This window comes from Cyanistes caeruleus, unplaced genomic scaffold (genome assembly GCF_971803275.1).
Source record: "Cyanistes caeruleus unplaced genomic scaffold, bCyaCae1.hap1.1 HAP1_SCAFFOLD_65, whole genome shotgun sequence".
NCBI lineage: Eukaryota > Metazoa > Chordata > Aves > Passeriformes > Paridae > Cyanistes > Cyanistes caeruleus.
In genome coordinates this window covers 4614001-4635225 of record NW_028255884.1, presented here as the reverse complement: position 1 = coordinate 4635225, position 21225 = coordinate 4614001, and the positions used below count along the sequence as shown (strand labels likewise).

At 52.1% G+C, this 21225-nt stretch overlaps 2 protein-coding genes across 2 annotated transcripts in view; both read right to left on the bottom strand.

The window, feature by feature from the left end:
* Positions 1–17142, bottom strand: part of LOC147647258 (uncharacterized) — a 387407-nt gene extending 370265 nt beyond the window's left edge. The window contains exons 1-2 of the mRNA XM_086872454.1: positions 17101–17142; positions 16052–16506 (exon numbers count right to left, since the gene is read on the bottom strand). Of these exons, the coding sequence (XP_086728580.1) occupies positions 16052–16506; positions 17101–17142 (497 nt within the window). The remainder of the gene's footprint in view (positions 1–16051; positions 16507–17100) is intronic.
* LOC147647259 (olfactory receptor 14J1-like) lies at positions 6504–10695 on the bottom strand. Its single transcript, XM_086872603.1, has 3 exons — positions 9839–10695; positions 8700–8825; positions 6504–7591 (listed from the first exon to the last, which is right to left on the bottom strand). The coding sequence occupies exon 3, from the start codon at positions 7566–7568 to the stop codon at positions 6636–6638; it is 933 nt and encodes a 310-aa protein (XP_086728729.1). The 5' UTR covers positions 7569–7591; positions 8700–8825; positions 9839–10695; the 3' UTR covers positions 6504–6635.
* Positions 17143–21225: the final 4083 nt, after the last annotated feature.

Here is a 21225-nt window from a genome sequence, read left to right as displayed (position 1 = left end):
CTTCAAGTCCCAACTTGTCATCCACCAGCGCATCCACACTGGGGAGAGGCCCTATGAGTGTCCCGAGTGTGGGAAGTGGTTTAAGACCAGCTCCAATCTCCTCCTGCACCAGCGGATTCACACGGATGAGAGGCCCTTCCGCTGCCCCGACTGTGGGGAGGGCTTCAAGCGAAACTCCCACCTCATCACCCACCGGCGCATCCACACTGGGGAGAGGCCCTACAAGTGTGGGGAATGTGGGAAGAGCTTCATCCACAGATCCAACCTCAATACCCACAAACATATCCACACTGGGGAGAGGCCTTACAAGTGTACCCAGTGTGGGAAGAGCTTCTCAGACAGGTCTAACTTTGGCAGACACCAACGGAGGCACCAGTAAGGGAAGCCCTGCAAGTGCCTCAAAATACATGAAGAGCTTTGTGCACTTCTGCAGCTTCATCTGCCCATGGAGAATCCACACTGGGAAGAGACCTGGTGATCCGTGTTCCCTGGGATCCATGTTGGGAAGATACATGTATCTTTTCCTGCCCATGGCAATGTCATGATGTGGGATCAAAGAATGTGAGACTGTGATCATGGTCCATTATATTCAATCCCATCTCAGGTCATTGCCAGAGGCAGGAAAAGGACTCCCTCTCTCTCACCAGAGAAGGGTGTCCTTTCTTGGCAGGAGGAAATACGTGGCCAGGAAGAGTCAGTTGGTGGTATTTTAGTTTTCCCTGTGAATGGTTTGTCTTATCCTTTCTGTTACCAAAATTGTTTCTGTTCCTGTTTTTGCCTTATCTCGTTGCTGTTCTCAATAAATTGTTCTTATCCCAGCCTGGGATCTTTGTCTTTTGTGCTTTCCATGGGAGGTGGGAGGGAAGTGAGCAGCAGCACGGTTTCAGCAGGAGCAGGAAATTGAGGAATGCCATTCCTGAAGCCCAGCCCATGGAAACCGAGCATCCCAGCTGGTGCCAGGCCTGGTTGCCATGGCAGCAGCCTTGGGAGCGGGTCCCTGGCTGGGGGCTGCGGGAACCTCTTCCCTCTGGTGCCCAGGGACAGGAGTGGAGGGAGCGGCTGGAGCTGAGGCGGGCAGGTTTAGGCTGGATGTGAGGAAAAGGTTTTTCCCGCGAGGCTGCTGGGGCACTGAATAGGCTCCCCAGGGAAGGCTCCCAGCTCCAGGGCTGGCTGAGCTCCAGCAGCGTTTGGCCAGCGCTGCCAGGCCCAGGCTGGGATTGTTGGGGTGTCCTGTGCAGGGCCAGCAGTTGGACTGGAGGATCCCCATGGCTCCCTCCCAACTCAGCCAATTCTGTGGCTCTGGGATCCCATGAGCCTGGGAATGGGACTGCAAATGGTTGCCATGGCAATGGACTCTGGCTCCAGGCCTGAGCTGGTGTCCATGGCAACCACCCCTGGCATGGGGTCTCCATGGAGCTGCTAAGGGACTGATCTTAGCAACAGGGGCTGTGATGGTTGTCATGTAAATAGCATAGCAACAGGGGGCTGGTTATGGCTGCCATGGAAACAGACCATAACAATGGGGCAGATGTTGCCATAGGAACAGACCACAGCAGGGAGACAGCTCTGGCCAGGAGCAGCTCCTGAGCACAGCCCAGCAGGGCTGGGGCCCTGCCAGGGCAGCTCAGGGACACAGAGAGCAGGCCCAGACAGAGCTGCCAGGGGCTCAGCACTGGCAGGGGCTGCGGGATGTGCCAGAGGGGGCTGTGTCCCAGCAGCACCTCTGTGGCTGTGTCCTGGAGCCCCAGAGCAGCTGTGATGTCAGAAAGGGGCTGTGTGACAGCTCCGAGTGGGCTGTGTGAGGTCACAGCTGGGGCTGTGACATGACAGAGTTTGTTGTGTGAGGTCCCTGAGCAGCTACAGCATCATAGAGGGGACTGTGTGACATCATAGAGATGGCTGTGACATCATAGCATGGCTGTATGTCATCATAGACCTGGTTTTGAGGTCAAAGTATGTGCTGTGACATTACAGGGTATCTGTATGACATCACAGAGATGGTTGTATGACATCACTGATGGGGTTATGACATCACAGAGCTGACTGTGACATCATAAAGGATGATGTGAGACCATTGAGCAGAGACTGACATCATAGAGGGTGGCTCTGTGACATCACAGACCTGGATGTGACGTCACAGAACAGACTGTGACATCACAGGTTGAATTTTTGACATCAGAGTCTTCTGTGACATCACAGTACAGCTGTATGACAACACATGATAACATCCCAGAGTTGGCTCACTTAACAGAGGTCAAACTTAACAGGACTTCCGTTATACCTTAACCTTAACTGAAACCTCCAATGCCACAATTTAGTAAAACAACAGCATTTACTGGATTTAACCCAATTTATAACCTATGACTTTTTGATTTAACAGAGGGATAATCCTTAACAATATTCAACTTAGCTTATAACTTATATTAAACTTTAAAAAGAGCAACACTAGGCAGCATTTAACTTAGCTTTTACCTAATGACTTACCCTCACCCACAGGCCTGACTGACTCAGATCTCCAAGGCACTCCAGCCCCTCCCAGAGCAGCATTTCTGCCCCATTTGCCAGGGCACAGCACTGGTGTGTGCACACAGACACAAAGAGGCAGTGCAAGGCAGCTGTGAGAAATTCCCCTGCAGGGCAGGGAAATGCTCCCTGCCGATGCTTTGGCATCTCCCCAGCGGGCCAAGGGCTGAGCCTGGAGGAGTGGGGGGATCGGCCCAGGCTCCGTCCTTGTTCGGGGATGCCCCGAGTGCAGCAAACGGGAGAGTTCCCGGCTCACAGAGGCCCCACTCCGAGGGAGGTGGCTGGCCCAGGAGAGCTGCAAGGGGCTCCTTTTGGAGCGCTGTTTGTAGGGCCCCAAGAGAGGGGCTTCAGGCACAGCAATGTTTCATCCTGGCCGCACTTGGCATCAACAGCTTTCTTTGCAAGGCTGAGAACAGGGATGTTGTGCCACGCAGGGAACAGAAACAGTTCCCAGGGCTGCTCCTGAAGCAAGCAGGAGCTGCTTGGGCAGCAGCAGTGCCTGGGAGCAGACAGTGTTTCTGATGAGCTGCAGAGGAGCTGAGCCCAGGGGCTGTTGGCCAAGGCCCAGGCCCAAGGAGCATTTCTCAGCTGGCAGGGCGGCCTGAGAAGGGGAGGGGGGAATGCACCAGCACAGGGCCCCATGGAACCAAGGGGCCATTGTGACACTGCAGGGCCCCATGGAACCAAGCAGAACATTCTGACGCAGGGTGGCTCCATGGAACCAAGCAGAACATTCTGACACTGTGAGGCTCCATGGAACCAAGGATCCATTGTGATACAACAGGGCCACATGGAGGCAAGTGGACCACAGTGACTCTAGGGGCTCCGTGGGACCAAAGGTCCATTGTGACACTGCGGGGCTTCATGGTACCATGGACACCATTGTGACAATGTGTGGCTTCGTTGAGCCAATGAGTCCTGCCCCTGCACCCTCACACAGGCTGAGATGGACACTGCTGGTTTCTCTGGCAGGCTCTCTGAGCCCAGCCCAGCTCCCTCCAAGCTGTCCCAGCTGCCCTGAGCTCTCAGCAGCAGCCAGGGCCTCTCCCCAGCACAGCCCAGCCGGCTCTGGCCCCACAGCTCTGCTCAGGGCCGGCTGCTCTGGGCACTGCCCCACGGCCTCAGCCCCTCTGCAGGGCACAGCAGCAGCTGCAGCTCAGAGAGGCCTCAGCCCCAGCCATGGGGGAAGGTGCTTGGCCAAGGGAAAAGGAGGCTCCCTGGGTGCCCTGCTCCCCTCTCCCTGAGGTGCCGAGAGCTCTGCAGCCCCTCCTGCCATCCCATCTGCCCAGGCCAGCACAAGAGCCCTGGTCTTGGGGCTCTCAGGAGCTGCTCCTGCTCCAGGCCCAGGGCCCATTCCAAAGCTGGGATAGCCAGAAAGCTGTGCCCATTTCTGTTCATTCCTGTTCTAAGGAGGACGGATCCTCAGCCACCTGGAGAATGCTAATGAATTTTGCTACTCCAGAGGCCACCTCTTCCTTGGGCTCATGGAACCAAGAGGCCCCTGTGACACTGCAGGGCCTTGTGGAACCATGCAGAGCATTGTGACAGAGCAGGACCTTGTGTCATGATGGGGCCATTGGGACACTGCAGGGCCCCATGGAACCAAGGGGACAGTGTTGCTCCTCAGGGACTCATGGAATGAAGGAAACATGTTTGACACCATGGTGCCCTTGGGACCAAGAGGCCATGGTGACACTGTGGAACCAAGGAGAGCATTGCTGCACTGTGAGACCTCATGGAAGCAAGGATCCACTGAGACACTGCAGGGTGTTGGGGGACCAAGGTGCCATTGTGACACTGTGGGGCCCAAGGATCCAAGGGACTTTGTTACACCAAGGGGTCCCATGGAACCAAAGGGACACTGTGACCCTGGGAGGCCTCATGGAATCCTGGAGACCATTATGACACTCTAGGGCCCCATGGAACTGTGGTGACACCAGGTTGGCTGGGAGTGTTGATGTGCTGCAGGGTAGGAGGGCTCTGCACAGGGAGCTGGACAGGCTGGATCCAGGGCCCAAACCCAACAAGGTGAGGTTTAACAAGTCCAAGTGTCAGGTCCTGCACTTTGGCCATAACAACCCATGCAACATAAAGGCTGGGGACAGAGTGGCTGGACAGCAGCCAGGCAGAAAGGGACCTGGAGCACTGATGGACAGCAGGCTGGGCATGAGCCAGCAGTGTGCCCAGGTGGCCAAGGAGGCCAATGGCTCCTGGCCTGGATCAGGAATGATGTGGCCAGCAGGAGCAGGGCAGGGATTCCTCCCCTCTACTCTGCACTGGTTGAGCAGCACCTCAAGTGCTGTGTCCAGTTCTGGGCCCCCAATTTAGGAAGGCCATGGAGGGGCTGGAGCGTGTCCAGAGAAGGGCAACAAGGCTGGTGAGGGGTCTGGAGCACAAGTCCTGTGAGGAGCAGCTGAGGGAGATGGGGTTGTTTATCCTGGAGGCTCAGGGAAGACAAGGTGTGTCAGTGTACAATTCGGACTTGATGATCTCCAAGGTCTTTTCCAACCTTGCTGATTCTGTGATTCTCTCAAACCACCCTTGCAGCTGGTGCAGGATGAACCCTGGGCCTCCTCTTCAGAAGGTGCAGCAGCCCAGGTCCCTCAGCTTCTCCACACAGGTCCCAAAGCCCATCCTGTCAGTCCTGCAGAGCCTCTCCAGCTCCTCCTCATTGCCCAGAACAGGGAGCCCCAGAGCCAGACACAGCAGCCCAGATGTGCCCCCCTGGCCTGTGCTGCCTCTGGCAAGGGAGCAGCACGAGGCCCTGCAGGACCCTGCAGACAATTCCTGAAGCACCTGTAGGATGATCCTGCTCCCCAGGGGACATTCCTGTGGTGCCAACTGGGGAACTGAAATGGGGAGTATGGCCAAAGAGGAAAGGGCAAACAGGGATGGGCTGTTAGCAGGGCAGGGAACAGGGGTGGGCAACAGGAAGAAATCTGGAGCAGGGAAGAGTAAAGAAAGCAAAGGTGAAGCAAAGGAAATGCTCAGGGCAGTTTGGGGGTGGCTGCCAGGCAGCCCTGGCTCTGAGCAACAACGTCTGCAGTGGCACAGGAAACTCACAGCTCATGGAAACAAACTTTCTGTGTGACTTCAGAGGCCACAACAAACCTGAGTGGTTTCCCTCCTGTCCCCCAGCCCTTCCTGGCCCCAGGGGCTGATGGCATTTGTGCTCCCTCAGGTTCATCTCCCCACAGCAGCACCATGGGGGTGCTGACGCCTGCTCTGGGCAGTGCAAACAGGGGCTCCTGAGCCAGTGCTGCCGTGTCTGTGCCTGCAAGGATGCAGCACCTCTCTGAGCTGGGGGAGAGGCCAGGGCTGCACAGGGGGGATGTTGTTGGCAGCTCCATGAGGACGCTCTGGGACGCTGCCCTGGGGTGTCCAGCGCAGTGGGGATGGATCAGTCCCTGCTCTGCTGCTCCTTCCCATCTCCCCCAGGGACCTTGCAGAGCCCCAGCCATGCTGTTTGCCCCCAGCCTGCCCACGGCCAGCCTGGGGCTGCTGACGGGGGTTTTCTGTGCTGAGCTTTGGCCTGGCCGTGTTCTTGAGAGAGCCTGGGCAAGGAGCCTGGAGCCCCCAGGCCCTGCCCTGAGGCGTCAGCGCTGCCCCAGCAGTGCCCATGGCCTGTCCCTGCTGCAGCCCTGGCACTGCCACCCCCAGGGCTGTGCCCGGCCCCGAGAGCACTCAGGCCCTGCAGCAACACCAGGGCCAGGAGGGCAGCGGGGCAGTGGCACGGGAGCAGCACTGGCAACACCAAGTGCTGCTGCTCCTGGGCACAGCTGCTGTGCCAGCACTGATCTGCCCCCAGCTCTGCACACAGACACTGCTGCTGCAGCTCCAGAGAAGGGAACAAAAGGGGCATCTCTGCAGAAAACTTTGCTGGGAGATCCTTTAGTTCCTTTAAAGCCACCAAGAGCACAGGCCCTCATGGACATAGTCTGTGGCCACAAGGAAGGTGGAGGGAGAAACAAAATGAGAAATGGCACAAATAATAACATTTTATTGTACACAATATTAGAAAGTAAAATGAAGAAAAAGAACCTCCAAAATTAAAACAAGAAGTATCAAAGTTGACTTTTATTACAAGTGATTTGCAGAAATTGGCCAGCAGTTTAATGTTTCTGAAATGATCCAGTCACCATTCTCCACACTGCAGCCTTGAGCTCCTGGTTCCTCAGGCTGTAGATGAGGGGGTTCAGGACTGGAGGCACCACTGAGTACAGAACTGACAGTGCCAGATCCAGGGATGGGGAGGAGATGGAGGGGGGCTTCAGATGAGCAAATATGGCAGTGCTGAGGAACAGAGAGACCACAGCCAGGTGAGGGAGGCAGGTGGAAAAGGCTTTGTGCCGTCCCTGCTCAGAGGGGATCCTCAGCACAGCCCTGAAGATCTGCACATAGGAGAAAACAATGAACACAAAACAACCAAGTAGCAGACAGGCACTGACTGCAATGAGCCCAAGTTCTCTAGTGTAGGAATTGGAGCAGGAGAGCTTGAGGATCTGAGGGATTTCACAGAAGAACTGGCCCAGGGCATTGCCATGGCACAGGGGCAGGGAAAATGTACTGGCTGTGTGCAGCAGTGAATAGAGAAAGGCAGTGGCCCAGGCAGCTGCTGCCATGTGGGCACAAGCTCTGCTGCCCAGGAGGGTCCTGTAGTGCAGGGGTTTGCAGATGGACATGTAGCGGTCGTAGCACATGATGGTCAGCAGGGAAAACTCTGCTGCAAGGAAGAACAGCAAGAAAAAGAGCTGTGCAGCACATCCTGTGTCGGAGATGTGTCTGGTGTCCCAGAGGGAATTGTGCATGGCTTTGGGCACAGTGGTGCAGATGGAGCCCAGGTCAGTGAGGGCCAGGTTGAGCAGGAAGAAGAACATGGGGCTGTGCAGGTGGTGGCTGCAGGCTACGGCGCTGATGATGAGGCCGTTGCCCAGGAGGGCAGCCAGGGAGATGCCCAGGAAGAGGCAGAAGTGCAGGAGCTGCAGCTGCCGCGTGTCTGCCCATGCCAGCAGGAGGAAGTGGCTGATGGAGCTGCTGTTGGACATTTGCTGTGGCTGCACATGGGGACCTGTTCATGGACAAAGGACAGTGACAAGTCAGGAGAGGCTGCTTTGAGTCAAACATGGGCCATTCCCTGTAGATTGTCCCACTGGGACTCACCCACCCTTGTTGCAGCTCTGGGAAAACTTCACCCATGTCCCTGACTGAGCTCCAGCTGTGCTGTCGAGCAGCCAGGCCTGTGCCTGGGGGCTCTCCAGGAGCCATCCCTGCCCTGCTGCCCTGGGTTTGTGGCCATGTAACAGAGGGGAAAAGCTGGATATTCAGGATTTGTGAGGGGAATCACTCCTAATGCAGAAGGGCTTGTTGCCATCTTTATTCCCACTTCTAAAAGATATTGAGACCAGGAAGAAATTTTAAATATTCTTTTCCTGCCCACAAATCATTCCTGGTTCTGTGAGGTCAGAAATCCCCAGCATTTCTGCTGCACTCAGAATTTCCCACTGAGAGATGTGAGAGGCAAAGGATTACCTCTTTAAGGATTTCTTCCTTAGGGAAGGTGAGGGGCTGGATGGGCTTGTTCCCAACTGCCCTGGGTTTGCACCTTTGGCTGGAATCAGAGCACAATCACACTCCTGTGTCACCCTGGCACAAACCAGACCCTGCCCAGAGCAGAGGGATCCCTGAATGTCTCACCCTCTCTAAAGGTCTCTGGGCAAGGTCTCAGCACCCCCCTCTGCCAAGGACACTCACGGCTCCCTTGGCAGAGCCAACAGCATTTCCTCAGCTGTGGCATCTCTGCCCTTCCCCGTGGGACATTCAGGGAACTCTGAGAGGCTCTGGCACAGATTTGCAGCCAGGAGGGCAGCTCAGAGCTTGGAAGGACACAGCAAGGAGATCCCCAGGTGTGCCCATGATGGGATCTCAGGGAGGGGGCTCAGCTCATTCCCCTTTGGCATGGACTGCTTTGCCCACAGCCCCACAGGTCACAGGGAAGCTGGGACACCCCATTCCCATGGACACACCTGCCTGGCAGCAATCCCAAGGGCAGGACCTGACTCAGCTGCTGCAGATGCCAGAGCCTCCCTGAGAGCCCCAGATACCAATGACAATATCAGAGCAGTGCATTTAGGCTGTTTAGGAGGCTCCCAGCAGAGAGACTGAGCACCCAAACTTACAATTCTGTCATCTCTGTACATGTTCAAACATTACTTTGCTGTTCCTGGTGTGTCACTTTCAACTCAGAATGTTCTGTGATTCTGGGATTACAATTCCTCTTCTGCTTCTCTCATCTCCTTCGTTGTCTATAATCAAAAGAGAAAAAAACCCTAAACCTTTGCAACAGTGTTAGAACAGTAAAGTAAAATCCAGACCTTTATTGGAAACTTCCATGTATCCCAGTGGGGATGGGGTGCACCCGGCCCCTTATTTCAACAATTTATTAAGGTTGATTAATTAGGATATTTAACAGAAACATTCAATAGGAGATTCAGCTGCCCCAGTTACACACCCCTGAGTCAACCCATTGGAGTAGGTCCAAGGGTTTCTTTGCCCCAGTTTTTGTTATGACTGCTCACATTCTGGTTACAAAACAAAATGTTCTTCTTGTAGCTCCTCTCTCTGATGATAAGACAATACAGTATTTCAGAAATCTATTTAGAAGATCAGATTATTGTTCTAAAATCTAAGAGTAAGGTTAGGAAACATATTAGAGTTAATTAAGGATAATAGTTGTCCTTAATTATAATATAAATGTAATATAATATAATATAATAGTATAGTATAGTATAGTATAGTATACTATACTATACTATACTATAGAATAATAGTTTAATAGAGTTAATTAAGAATTAAAATTTTATAATTACATGATAATAGTTTACAGATCTAAAAATATATTAAAAATGCATAAAAAGCAAAAATCTTTTTGCTATCATCTCAACTTTCCCACCCTGCTTAAAGAGAGAAATTGAACACAGTCTCAGGAAAGCTCCTGATCTTTACAGCAATTCCAGTCTCACCTTCTTTTGGGAAGTGTCCTCTGGAGCTGTGCCCAGGCAGGACTGGAGCTGGGAGCAGCCTTGCCCCACCCAGCCCCTCTCAGCAGCAGCCCCTGCCCTGCTCAGGGTGGCTCCTTCCCCCCACAGCTTCTCCCCAGCGCTGGGAGCAGCTCCCCGGGCCGGCTGAGAGCTGTCCCTGGCAGGCAGCAGAGTCCCTGCCCCAGCACAGCGCCCTGGGCTGCAGGACCCTGCTCTGCAGGACAGCCCTGGGCACCCCTGGCTGCTCTGCACAAGGGACAGGCAGAGAATGTACTCACAGAGTCTGTAGGCACTGGCATGTTCCAGCTTTAGGAGATGCCTCCAGGAGCTGCAGCTGCATTGTCCTGCAGCCAGAGGCTTCCTGTGCCAAGGGCTGGCAGGGATTCTGCCCCAGGCACTTCTCAGCCCCTTCCCAGCCCTGACTGATTGAAGCTCTCTGTGCCTCTGGGCTGTGCCCAGGGTGGCTGCAGGCAGTGCCCCAGCCCTGCTGGGCTGGCAGAAGAGCTGCTCAGCAAGAGAAATGTGCTTTTGAAGCTCTTCTTGGTTTCCAGGAGCTGCCTCTGTGCCAGGAGCCCGGCCCAGCTCAGCAGCACAGACACAGCAGCAGGACTGTAATGAGCCTCTTGGGCCTTTGTGCTGAGGCCCTGAACATCAGTCCCTGACAGGGAGGGGAAGAAAGCTCTCAAGAACTCCAAGTTAGAATCCAACTCCAAAGTTTCTTTCACTTTTAATGGGTCCCACTGAGGGACGTGACTGAGAAAGTGTCCCTAGGTCCCAGGCAGAGCAGAGAACTGGAGGCACTGATGACAGCTGGGGACAAAGAGAAGCCAAGGCTTGGTGCCCTGGGCCACAGCAGCCAATGCTGTGCCAGCAAGGGCTGTGAGGAGACACCTTGTCCTGAGGCCCTGGGGCCTCCTGGCACAGCCCCAGCAAGGCTGGCCACTGTCACCCCCTTGGCCTGCCCTCAGCACCCCCCTAGCCCACATGCCAGTGTCCTCAGGGATCTGCTGGAAGGAGTCCCTGGGGAGCCTTGCTCAGGAATGGCCCTGGGGGCTCCTTCATGCTCCCAGGGACTGCAGCTTTTTCAAAGGACTTTGGCTTTTGCCTTGGAGTCTCTGAGAGCTTTGTGCAATCCTGGCCTCCAATTATCTGCTGTAATTAGTCCCTTGAGAGCCTTTGTCAGTAACAACACTCAGTGGGGCTCATTAATGCTTCAAGGTACTTCAGGTTCTTAAGGCACTTTCCTTTTTCCTTCCCACCCTGAGTCTCTGAGAAGTTTGTGCAATCCTGGCCCCAATTATCTGCTTTAACGAGTCCCTTGGGAGCTTTGCATTGACACTCAGTGGAGCTCATCAATACTTTGAGATACTCAGGGCTTTTTCAGCTACTTTGGATTTTCCTTCCCACACTGAGTCTCTGAGAGGTTTTTGTGCAATTCTTGTTCTTGTGTCCTCTCCTCCAAGGAGTCCATGAGGAGCCTGTGTTGGGGATGGACCTCAGTGGCACCCATTAATGCCTGGAGACACTTTGGGTGTTTCCTCTGACTTTGTTTCCTGGATGGAAAGGTTTGTGCAATCTCATCTCAGGCCCTGAGGTTCAAGGGCTCAGCTCCAAATGCACCACGGGGCTCATTAGGATCAAGCAAGTCCTAACAAACCATGGCTGTGCCTTGATTTCCCTCTGGTCTGGTGCAGTTCCTAGGAAAGTTTCCTACAATACTTATGGAGAAATAGTTCAAAGAGCTTCTAGGAAATAGGTGTTCCTATTTTAAAGGGTGTCTTTTATTCCTGTTCTCTTTAGAGCAGAGGTGATTGCAGCATTCAGTGATGGATATTGATCCAGGGTCTCTCCTAAGGAGGTCTGGCCAGGTCAGAGAAACTGTGCCTTGAGGTCTGACCCAGTGGGGACAACCTTGCTTCACATTCCCCAGCCCCATCCTGTCTCTCCTCACTCCCCTGGGACCTGCTTTGCTCACAGAACTGGCTGCACTCAGGCAAAGAGGGGTTTTCCTTCTTTGATTTTAGCAATCTAAAACTGCTGAGTTTCCCCATGGAAAACAGACACCCTCCTCAAGTGTGTGCCAAGCCCAAGGTGCCACCAAGGAGGTTCCCCTTCCCCAAGGCAGAGCCACACAAGGAATGTTTCAGACACACAGGGAGTTCTACAATAAACACAACCCCAGAGTTGGCTGAAGGCAGAATTAGAGCAGCTGCTGAAGGACAGACAAGCTTTGAACTCCTTGCAGCTGAAAGCACCAAGTGGGTTGTTGGGAGGTGTGTGAGTGAGGCAAGAGTGAGGGAAGGGAAATGCAGAGAGCCCTGGAAGTGTTTCTGTGCAGACAGGCTGCTGCAAGGGCAGCGTTGAACTTCTCTGGGGGGAACTGTGAAGGAGGTTGGGGCAGAGTGACCTCCCCAGTGACCTCGAGATGTCACACAGCCACCTGGGATGTCACAGCCCACTCAGTGGTGTCACACAACCTGCTCTGGGATGTCACACCACCATTCTGTGACGTCACATCTCTTCCTATATGCCACAAAACCACCTTGTGATGTCACATAGCCTCCTGTGATATCACACAGCCACATTTGATGTCACAGCTCACTCTGTGATGTCACAGTCAGCACTGTGATGTCATACAACCTGTCCTGAGATGTCACATGGCTCTTCTGTGATGTCACTGCCCACTTTAGGATTTCATATCACAACCATGTGGTGTCACAGTCTGCTCAGTGATGTCACAACCCTCTCTGTGATATTCTTTATCTAACCTCTGGTGTCATAGTCCTCTCTCTGATATCACCACCCACTAAGTGATATCACCCAGACCATGCTGTGATGTCATGCAGCTACACTGCAGTGTCACCCCCTGCTTTCTGATGTCACACAGTCCCCTCTGTGATACCGTAGCTGCTCAGTGACCTCACACAACAAACTCTGTAATGTCACAGACCCAGCTGTGACCTCACACAACCCACTCGGAGCTGTCACACAGCCCCTTTCTGACATCACAGCTGCTCTGGGGCTCCAGGACACAGCCACAGAGGTGCTGCTGGGACACAGCCCCCTCTGGCACATCCCACAGCCCCTGCCAGTGCTGAGCCCCTGGCAGCTCTGTCTGGGCCTGCTCTCTGTGTCCCTGAGCTGCCCTGGCAGGGCCCCAGCCCTGCTGGGCTGTGCTCAGGAGCTGCTCCTGGCCAGAGCTGTCTCTCTGCAGCGCTGCCCTTGCCAGGAGCTGCCTCTGGGCCAGGAGCCCGGCCCAGCTCAGCAGCACAGACACAGCACCAGCACTTTCATCACCCTCTCGGGCCTTTGGGGCTCTTGGCATCACACTCAGTCCCTCAGAGTGTGCTCCAGAAACTCCTCAAGAGCTCCAAGTCAGATGGAAACACTGAAGTTTCTTGTAGTTGAAATGAGAGACACGAGTGAGAAAGCGTCCCCAGGTTCCAGGCAGAGCAGAAGACTGGAGGCCCTGATGGCAGCTGGGGACAAGCAAGGGAAAGGTGTCTGTGGTGCTGAGCAAAGCTGGATGTGTTTCAGGAATGGCAAGGGCCAAGGGCTGAGGCCCAGGGCCAGCAGCCATGGCCAAAGGGCTGCACAAGTTGCCTCTGGCAGGGCCTTGCAGCTTCACAGCCCAGGGCCCTCAGCCTCTACCTGCTGCTTATGTGATGAGGCCTCCAAACCCCATCCTGGGAGATTTTTTAGTCTTTTCCATGGGCTGTGAAAATGGGAACACTGGTCAAAGATATTTTCTCACAAATCTTCCAGTGACAGAACAAGGATCAATATCTTTAAATTGAGCAAGAATGGATTTGGATTTGTTAGAAGGAGGAAATATTTTGCAATCAGAGTGGCACAAAACTGCAACTGCTTTTCCAGAGAAGTGGATGCCCCATTCCAGGAATGCTCCCAGAGCAGGAGCTCTGTGCAACCTGACACAGTGAAAGCCCCTCCCCAAGGATGGAATTGCTGTTGTGTGGGTTCTCTGATGTGCTGGGTGCCCTCACAACCCTCCTGGCCAGAATGTCTGATGAGGGCCAGCCAGGCTGCTGCAGTGGCACTGACCTCACAGCCATCACCATTGCAGCCATGTCCCCTGGGCCTGGCTCTCCCCTTTCCTCTGCCCCTGCCTTGTCTCTGCTGCCATGAAGAGTTGTTTCATTATTATCTTGTCCCCAGTGTGCTGGGGCCAATTGCTTCCCAGTCAGGCTCCTGGAGCAGCAGTGGCTTTTCAGAGCCCAGCCAGAAATGAGCCCTGAAGCAGCAGCTCTGCAGTGCTGGCCACCAGGCCGGGGTGCCAAGGGAGCCTTCTGGCCATGGCCTGGAAGCAGCTGCTGCTGCCAAGGTGCCTTTGGTGCCTCAGGCTGTCCCTGGCACAGCTCCCAGCACGGCACTCTGCACTTGTGCCCGAGCCCTTCCCTGGCTTGGGGCTGGCCTGGGGCTTTTCCTGCAGCAGGATCTGCCCTGGCCATGGCACAGGAAAGGCAGTTCCTGCTGGAGCAGGAGGCTGTGCCTGGAATGGGCTCAAACAACTCCAGCAAGGCCCTGTTTACTTCAAAATTGTTTCCTAGAGCACTATAGTCTAATAATTGTTATAGCTCCTCTACTGTGGTGTAAATAACTCTTTTTCTTTATTTACTCTGTGGTGTAAATAAATCAGTCTAATCATGCCAGAATCAGTCACAGTAGTATTTGTATAAATATATCTGATATTCCATTGTTAATCCTGTGGGGAAAATTGCATTATGGTTCAATTCCACCTGTCCAATCAACACACATAAACCTTTAACAAACTCTGGGGCTGGGATTGAATCCAGCTGCTCCCAGTCCCCTGCCTTAGAAAGAATTTAAAAGTCTAGGTGACCTTAAGGGATTTGGGGATCCCTGGTGGCTGCTGGGTGTCATTTCTCCATCTCATGACTCAGCAGGAGTTTCTCCAATAAAGAAATAAAGCATTTGACTGAAGATCCCACTTAGCGCATGAAACAAAGCCCTGGGAGTGTCTGTGACATAACAGCACTTTGGCAGCCTGGGGACTCCTGGGATGTCACCGTGGAGCCCCCGGTAGTGCCTGTGACAGAGCGGTGCCTTTGCAGCCCAGGGTCCCCTGGGATGTCACCATGGAATTGCTGGGACTGCGTCTGACCACTCGGCTCTTCAGCATCCCCAGAAACCCCTGGGAGGTCTCTGTGGAGCCCCTGTCTCTGCCTGTGACATTCCGGCTCTTGAACAGCCTGGAGAACCTTGGAATGTCCCCATGGAGCCCTTCTGAGGGCCTGTAACAAATCTGATCCTTGGTAGGCAACCATCACCAGCCCCTTGTTGTTATGTTCTGATTCCATGGCAACCATCACAGCCCCTGTTGCTATGGGCAGTCCCTTGGCAGCTCCATGGAGACCCCATGCCAGGGATGTTTGCCATGGACACCAGCTCAGGCCTGGAGCCAGAGCCCGTTGCCATGACAACCATTTGCAGTCCCATCCCCAGGCTCATGGGATCCCAGAGCCACAGAATTGGCTGAGTTGGGAGGGAGCCATGGGGATCCTCCAGTCCAACTGCTGGCCCTGCACAGGGCACCCCAACAATCCCAGCCTGGGCCTGGCAGCGCTGGCCAAACGCTGCTGGAGCTCAGCCAGCCCTGGAGCTGGGAGCCTTCCCTGGGGAGCCTGTTCAGTGCCCCAGCAGCCTCGGGGAAAAACCTTTTCCTCACATCCAGCCTAAACCTGCCCGCCTCAGCTCCAGCCGCTCCCTCCACTCCTGTCCCTGGGCACCAGAGGGAAGAGGTTCCCGCAGCCCCCAGCCAGGGACCCGCTCCCAAGGCTGCTGCCATGGCAACCAGGCCTGGCACCAGCTGGGATGCTCGGTTTCCATGGGCTGGGCTTCAGGAATGGCATTCCCCAATTTCCTGCTCCTGCTGAAACCGCGCTGCTGCTCGCTTCCCTCCCACCTGCCATGGAAAGCACAAAAGGCAAAGATCCCAGGCTGGGATAAGAACAATTTACTGGGAACATCAATGAGATAAGAAATGAACAGCAACAGAAACAATTTGTATAACAGAAGGGATAAGACAAATTATTTACAGGGAAAACTAAACCACCACTGATTGTTTCTTTCTGGCCACATATTTCCTGCTGTCTGGAAAGGACACCTTTCTCCTCTGGTGAGAGAGAGGAAGTCTTTTTCCTTGTCCCTGGCAACAACCTTAGATGGGATTAAATATAATGACAGGGTCATGGCCAGACCCTCATGTTCTTCAATCCCACATCATGACACTGCCATGGGCAGGAAAAGGTACAGGTGTCTTCCCAGCATGGATCCCAGGGAACATGGATCACCAGGTCTCTTCCCAACGTGGATCCTGCAAGGGCAGATGAAGCTGCACCAGTGAACAAAGCTCTTTCTGCACTTTGGGGCAATCACAGGGTTTCCCTTAGTGGTGCCTCCGTTGGTGTTGGGTCAAGGTAGAGCTCTGGCTGAAGCTCTTCCCACACTGGGGACACTCATAGGGCCTCTCCCCAGTGTGGATGCGTTTGTGGGTAATGAGGTTGGATCTGTGGCTGAAGCTCTTCCCACATTCCCCACACTCATACGGCCTCTCCCCAGTGTGGATGCGCCGATGCCTGACAAGGGTGGAGTTTTGCTTGAAGCCCTCCCCACAATCAGAGCAGTGGAAAGGCCTCTTATCCGTGTGAATCCGCTGGTGCCTTAGCAGAGTGGAGCTTGCCTGAAACCTCTTCCCACATTCCCCACACTCATAGGGCCTCTCCCCAGTGTGGATGCGCCGGTGAATGGTGAGGGTGGAGTTGTACTTGAAGCCCTCCCCACAGTCAGGGCAGCGGAAAGGCCTCTCATCCGTGTGAATCCGCTGGTGCACGAGGAGAGTGGAGCTGGTGTGAAACCTCTTCCCACACTGGGGACACTCGTAGGGCCTCTCCCCAGTGTGGATGCGCTGGTGGATGATGAGTTCGGAGCTGCAGCTGAAGCCCTTCCCACATTGCCCACACTCATAGGCCCATTCCCCAGTGTGGATCATCTGGTGGCAGATCAGGCTGTTGCTCTGACTGAAGCTCTTCCCACACTCCAAGCACTCGTAGAGCTTCTCCCCATCCTGAAGCTGCTCATGGACCACCAGCTCAGAGCTCCACCTGGATCTCCGGCCGCCTTCCCGGCACAGGGTGGGTCTTTCCTCCTCAGAGCACCCTGGGATGGGTTTGGAGCCCCTCCTCCTGCGGGATCTCTGGGGATTTTCCTCCCCGTTGGATTCCTGCATTGTGGAACTGCTCAAAATTGCCTCTTCCATGAGGTTCTGCTGTGGGGATTTGTCCTCCCTGGTCTCCATCCTCAGCTCCTGGTCTGGGGGAGGAAGGACAAGGAGAGGATGGGATTTGCCTCCGTGCCAGAGGGAAGGGGAAGGAGATCCCCCCAGTGCGTCCCCGGCAGGACGGCGTCGGCAGCGGGGTTGTCCTGCAGCCGGGGGCCAGGCTGGGCTGGGAGATGGAGCAGGAGAGAGGGGGAAAGGGGCACTGACTTCCTCCTCACCTGCCTGGGTGTCCTGGTGCATCTTCCTCGTAGCCTCCTTCTCCATCTGGCCAAGGTTTGGGAATGGGAAATCCTGGTTTGGGGAAATACAAGGGATGAGGACATTGAGTTTGCAGGTCCCTCTGTCCAAGCTCGTCTCTAGAAGTCACCGGACATCTGGGGTCCGTAAAACCTCCAAAAAACACCAAGATTCAGCCCTGAAAATGCCTCCCAGGATTTCCCCAACTCTAGTCTCTCCTGTTTGGGGTTCAAGGGTTCCCGCCTGTCCCAGCTGCTGGGAGTCAAGCTTGTACTGGGGACAACCTGTCTGCTCGGTCCCTACCATCCCCAGGCTGCTGGGAGTGCCAGGAATCCGAAAAGTTCCCCGTTTCCATTTCCCCACTTAGGGATGGTGAGACCCCCCAATGTCCCCCCAAGTAGGATTTTTCGCTCAGCTTTGCAGTTCCACATTCTCCAAACCTCCCCCCCCGCAAAATAAACCCAACCCAGGGACCCCCCCAGGATATCCGGGCAAAGCTCCCACTCCCCCATCACCTGTGGGATGGTGGGTGATGATCCCACAGGAGGGGGCTATGAATTCAATGAGTGCTCGACCTTGTGGTTCCTTCTCCTTTCCCTGATCCTCCTTTGTCCCTCCTCTTCCTCCCTCTCCTCCCCTTCCATCCTTCCTCCTCCTCTTCCTCCCTAACCCCACCTCCTTCTCCTACTTCCATCCCTTCTCTCTCTCCTTCTTCCTCCCTCCTCTTCCATCCCTCCTCCTCCTCCCCCAGGAGCAGTGACACCCTCGGTGCCCCGTTCCCAAACCCCTCACAGCCCACGGCAGGAGCGGGGATGGAGCCGGGACAGGTCGGGATGGGCAGCGCGGGGCTCTCCGCTGCTCCCACCCGCTGGGGACGGGGGGAACCCGGCCCGGGGAAAAGGAGAGGGAAACTGGGAAAATTGGGGGCTGCAGATCCAACCTGGGGCTGGCTGGGGACCCTGGCTGGGGACTGCCAGCCCTTGGGGCTCCTCTGGGGAGATGTGGGAGGGGGGAACACAGAGAGGGCTGGGGGATCCCAGGAGTGGCAGCACTGGCAGGGACTGGTTTGGACTGGGATCATCCTGTGATCACACTGGCAATGACTGGAACTGTATTGGATGTGTACTGACATCATACTGGGATCATACTGGGATCATACTGGGAGCAGCTGGGCCCATGCTGGCTGAGACTGGGATCCCACTGAGGGTGACTGGAATCATACTGGGATTGACTGGGAGTGGCTGGGAACAACTGGGATCATGCTGAGAGCAACTGGGAGGAGCTGGGAATGACTGGGAGCGTGCTGGGGCTGACTGGGATATACTGGGAGAGACAGGGAGTCCCAGGGATCACACTGGAGGCTACTGGGGTCACACTGGCACTGCCAGGGAGCAACTGGGGGCCACTGGCCTCATACTGGGAGTGACTGGGATCAGACTGGGAGTGACTGGGATTAGATTGTGACTGGGATGATACTGGGAGTGTGAAAGAAACTGGAAAATTGGGGAAAAAATGGAAAAAAGCCCAGGATAAATTCAAGGAAAATGGAAGGGAAAATTCGGGGAAAAACCAAAAATATCAGGGTAAAATCCAAAAAAATCAGGGAAAAATCAGGAACAAATTTGGGAAAAACGGGAAAATCTGACAAAAAATTGGGGAAAACCAGGAAAAATTTTGGGGAAAAAAAGAGAAAACTCAAGGGAAAAAATGTGAAAAAATTGGGGAAAAATCAGGAAAAGACAGTGGAAAAAATCTGGGAAAAATCAGGAAAAATCAGAAAAAATGGGGAAAAAATCAGAAAAAATAGGAAAAGAAGGAAAACTAATGAAAAACCAGGGAAAATTGGAAAGAATATTTGGGAAATCAGGAAAAAACCTGGGAAAGAACTTGGAAAAATTGGGGAAAATCCAGAAAAGAAAGAGGAATAAAATCTGAAAAGTAATAGGAAAAAAAACAGGAATAATCAGGTAAAAACAAGGGAAATTTGAGAAGAAATTGGGAAAAAGCTAGAAACTATTTGGGAAAGGAATAGAGAAGAATCAGGAAAAAATGGGAAATACATGAAAAAAATTGTGAAAAATTGTGAGAAATCAGGGAAAATATCAGGAAAAGAAAACCAAAAAACCCTGGGAAAAATCAGGAAAAATCAGGAAAAAATTAGGAAAAATGTTGGAAAAATGAAGGAAAACCCAGAAATATTTGAGAAAAAATTGCAAAAAAATAAGGAAAATAATTGGGAAAAAATCAGAGAAAAAATGTGAGGAAAAAAAAAAATCAGTGTAAAATCAGGGAAACAAACAGGAAAAGGATAAAAAAATCTGGAAAAATCAGAAAAAAATAATGAAAAAAAACAGGAAAGAATTGGGGAAAACCAGAAAGATTAGGGAAAGGAAAAGGGAAAAATCAGGGGAAAAAAATGGGATTAAAACAGGAAAAAGCACAAAAATCAAGGAAAAGCTAAAGAAAAAAAATGGGAAAAAATTGAGAAAAAAAATCAGAAAAATAAAAAAATCATGAAAAAGAAATCATTAAAAAAAATCAGGAAAAAAGTCAGGAAAAATCAGGGAATAATGGGGAAAATCTAGAAAAATATTGAGCAAATATTGGGTAAAATCGAGAAAAGAGAGGGAAGAAACCTGGAAAAAATCAGGAAAAACCAGTAAAACAATTAAGAAATACAGAAAAAAATCAGGGACAAATTATGAAAAAAATTGGGGAATAACCAGGAAGGTGCTGCAAAAAGAAGAGGGAAAAATCAGGAAAAAGAGGGGGAAAATCAAGAAAAAAATTTAGGAAAAAATTTGGGAAAAAACGGAAAAATCAGGAAAAGAAAGAGAAAGAAGACTGAGAAAAAAAAAGTGAAAAATCAAGGAAAAAAATAAATAAAAACTGTGGACAAGAAAGTGGGGAAAAAACTGGAAAAATGGGGGAAAAATTGGGGAAAAAACTAGGAAATATCAAGGAAACAAACAGGAAAAATTCAGGAAAAATTAGGAAAAAAAGGGGAAATATTTCGACAAATCAGAGGGAAAAATCAGGAAAAATAGTTTGAAAAATATGTGAAAAAAATTGTGAAAACTGAGAAAAAAATAAGAAAAAGGGAATAAATCCTGGAAAAAATCAGGGAAAGGAATCAGAAAAAACAATGAAAAAAATTGGGGGAAAATCAGGAAAAAAAATGGAAAAATCAGGGGAAAAAATTGTGAAAAAATGGGAAAAGCCAGAAAAATTTAAGAAAAATTTAAGAAAAAGTTGTGGAAAAGAAAAAATTTTGGGAATAGGGAAAACTCAGGGAAAAAAAGTCAGGAAAAAAATGGGGAAAAAACTGGGAAAAATTCAGGGAAAAATGACGGAAAAATCAGGAAAATTAAGAAAAAAAAAGAAAAAGAGAGAAAAAAATTGGGGAAAATAATGGGGAAAATCAGGAAAAAAAAACTGGATGAAATCCCCCTATCCCATTTTTCCATGGAATTTTGGGAATTGCCTACCTGGGAGGTCGTAGAAGAATTTCCAGACCTGGGAATCCGGGGAGTGGGGAAAGGTGGAATTGCGGATGAACTGGTCAAGATTTTTGGGAAGGTTGATGGCCTGGTCCTCTTCCAGCTTCCAGAATGTTCAGATGAATCACACGCCTCTTTCTGGCTGGAAATCATGGGGAAATCATGGAAAAATCACAGGAAAGCTGTGATTCAAATTCATGGAGTTTTGCCCCCAAAGCACCCTTTTTTCCCCACCAAAATTTATATTTTTCCCCCCAAATTTCAATTTTTGAGATAATTAAATGGCGAAGATAATGGGAAATGGGGAAAAATAAGATAGAAATTGAAGAAGAATGGGGAAAAGTTGGGGAAAACTAGAAAAAAAGGGGGGAAAGAGAAAAATGGGAGGAAAAATGGGGGAAAATGGAGCCAAAACCGAAAAAAAAATAGGGAAAAAATGGGATGGAAATGGAGGAAAAATTGGGAAACATGAGAGAAAGAAATGGAAGAAAATTGGGATAAAATTGTGGAAAAATGAGATAAAACCAGGATAAAAATGAGGGAAAAATAGGGAAAACTGGGGTAAAAATGGGAATAAAAATGGTAAAAATGAGGCAAAAATGGGAGAAAA

Coding starts and splice junctions, on each gene's coding strand:
- LOC147647259 (XM_086872603.1), bottom strand. CDS start 7,568: ATGTCCAACAGCAGCTCCATCAGCCACTTCCTCCTGCTGGCATGGGCA.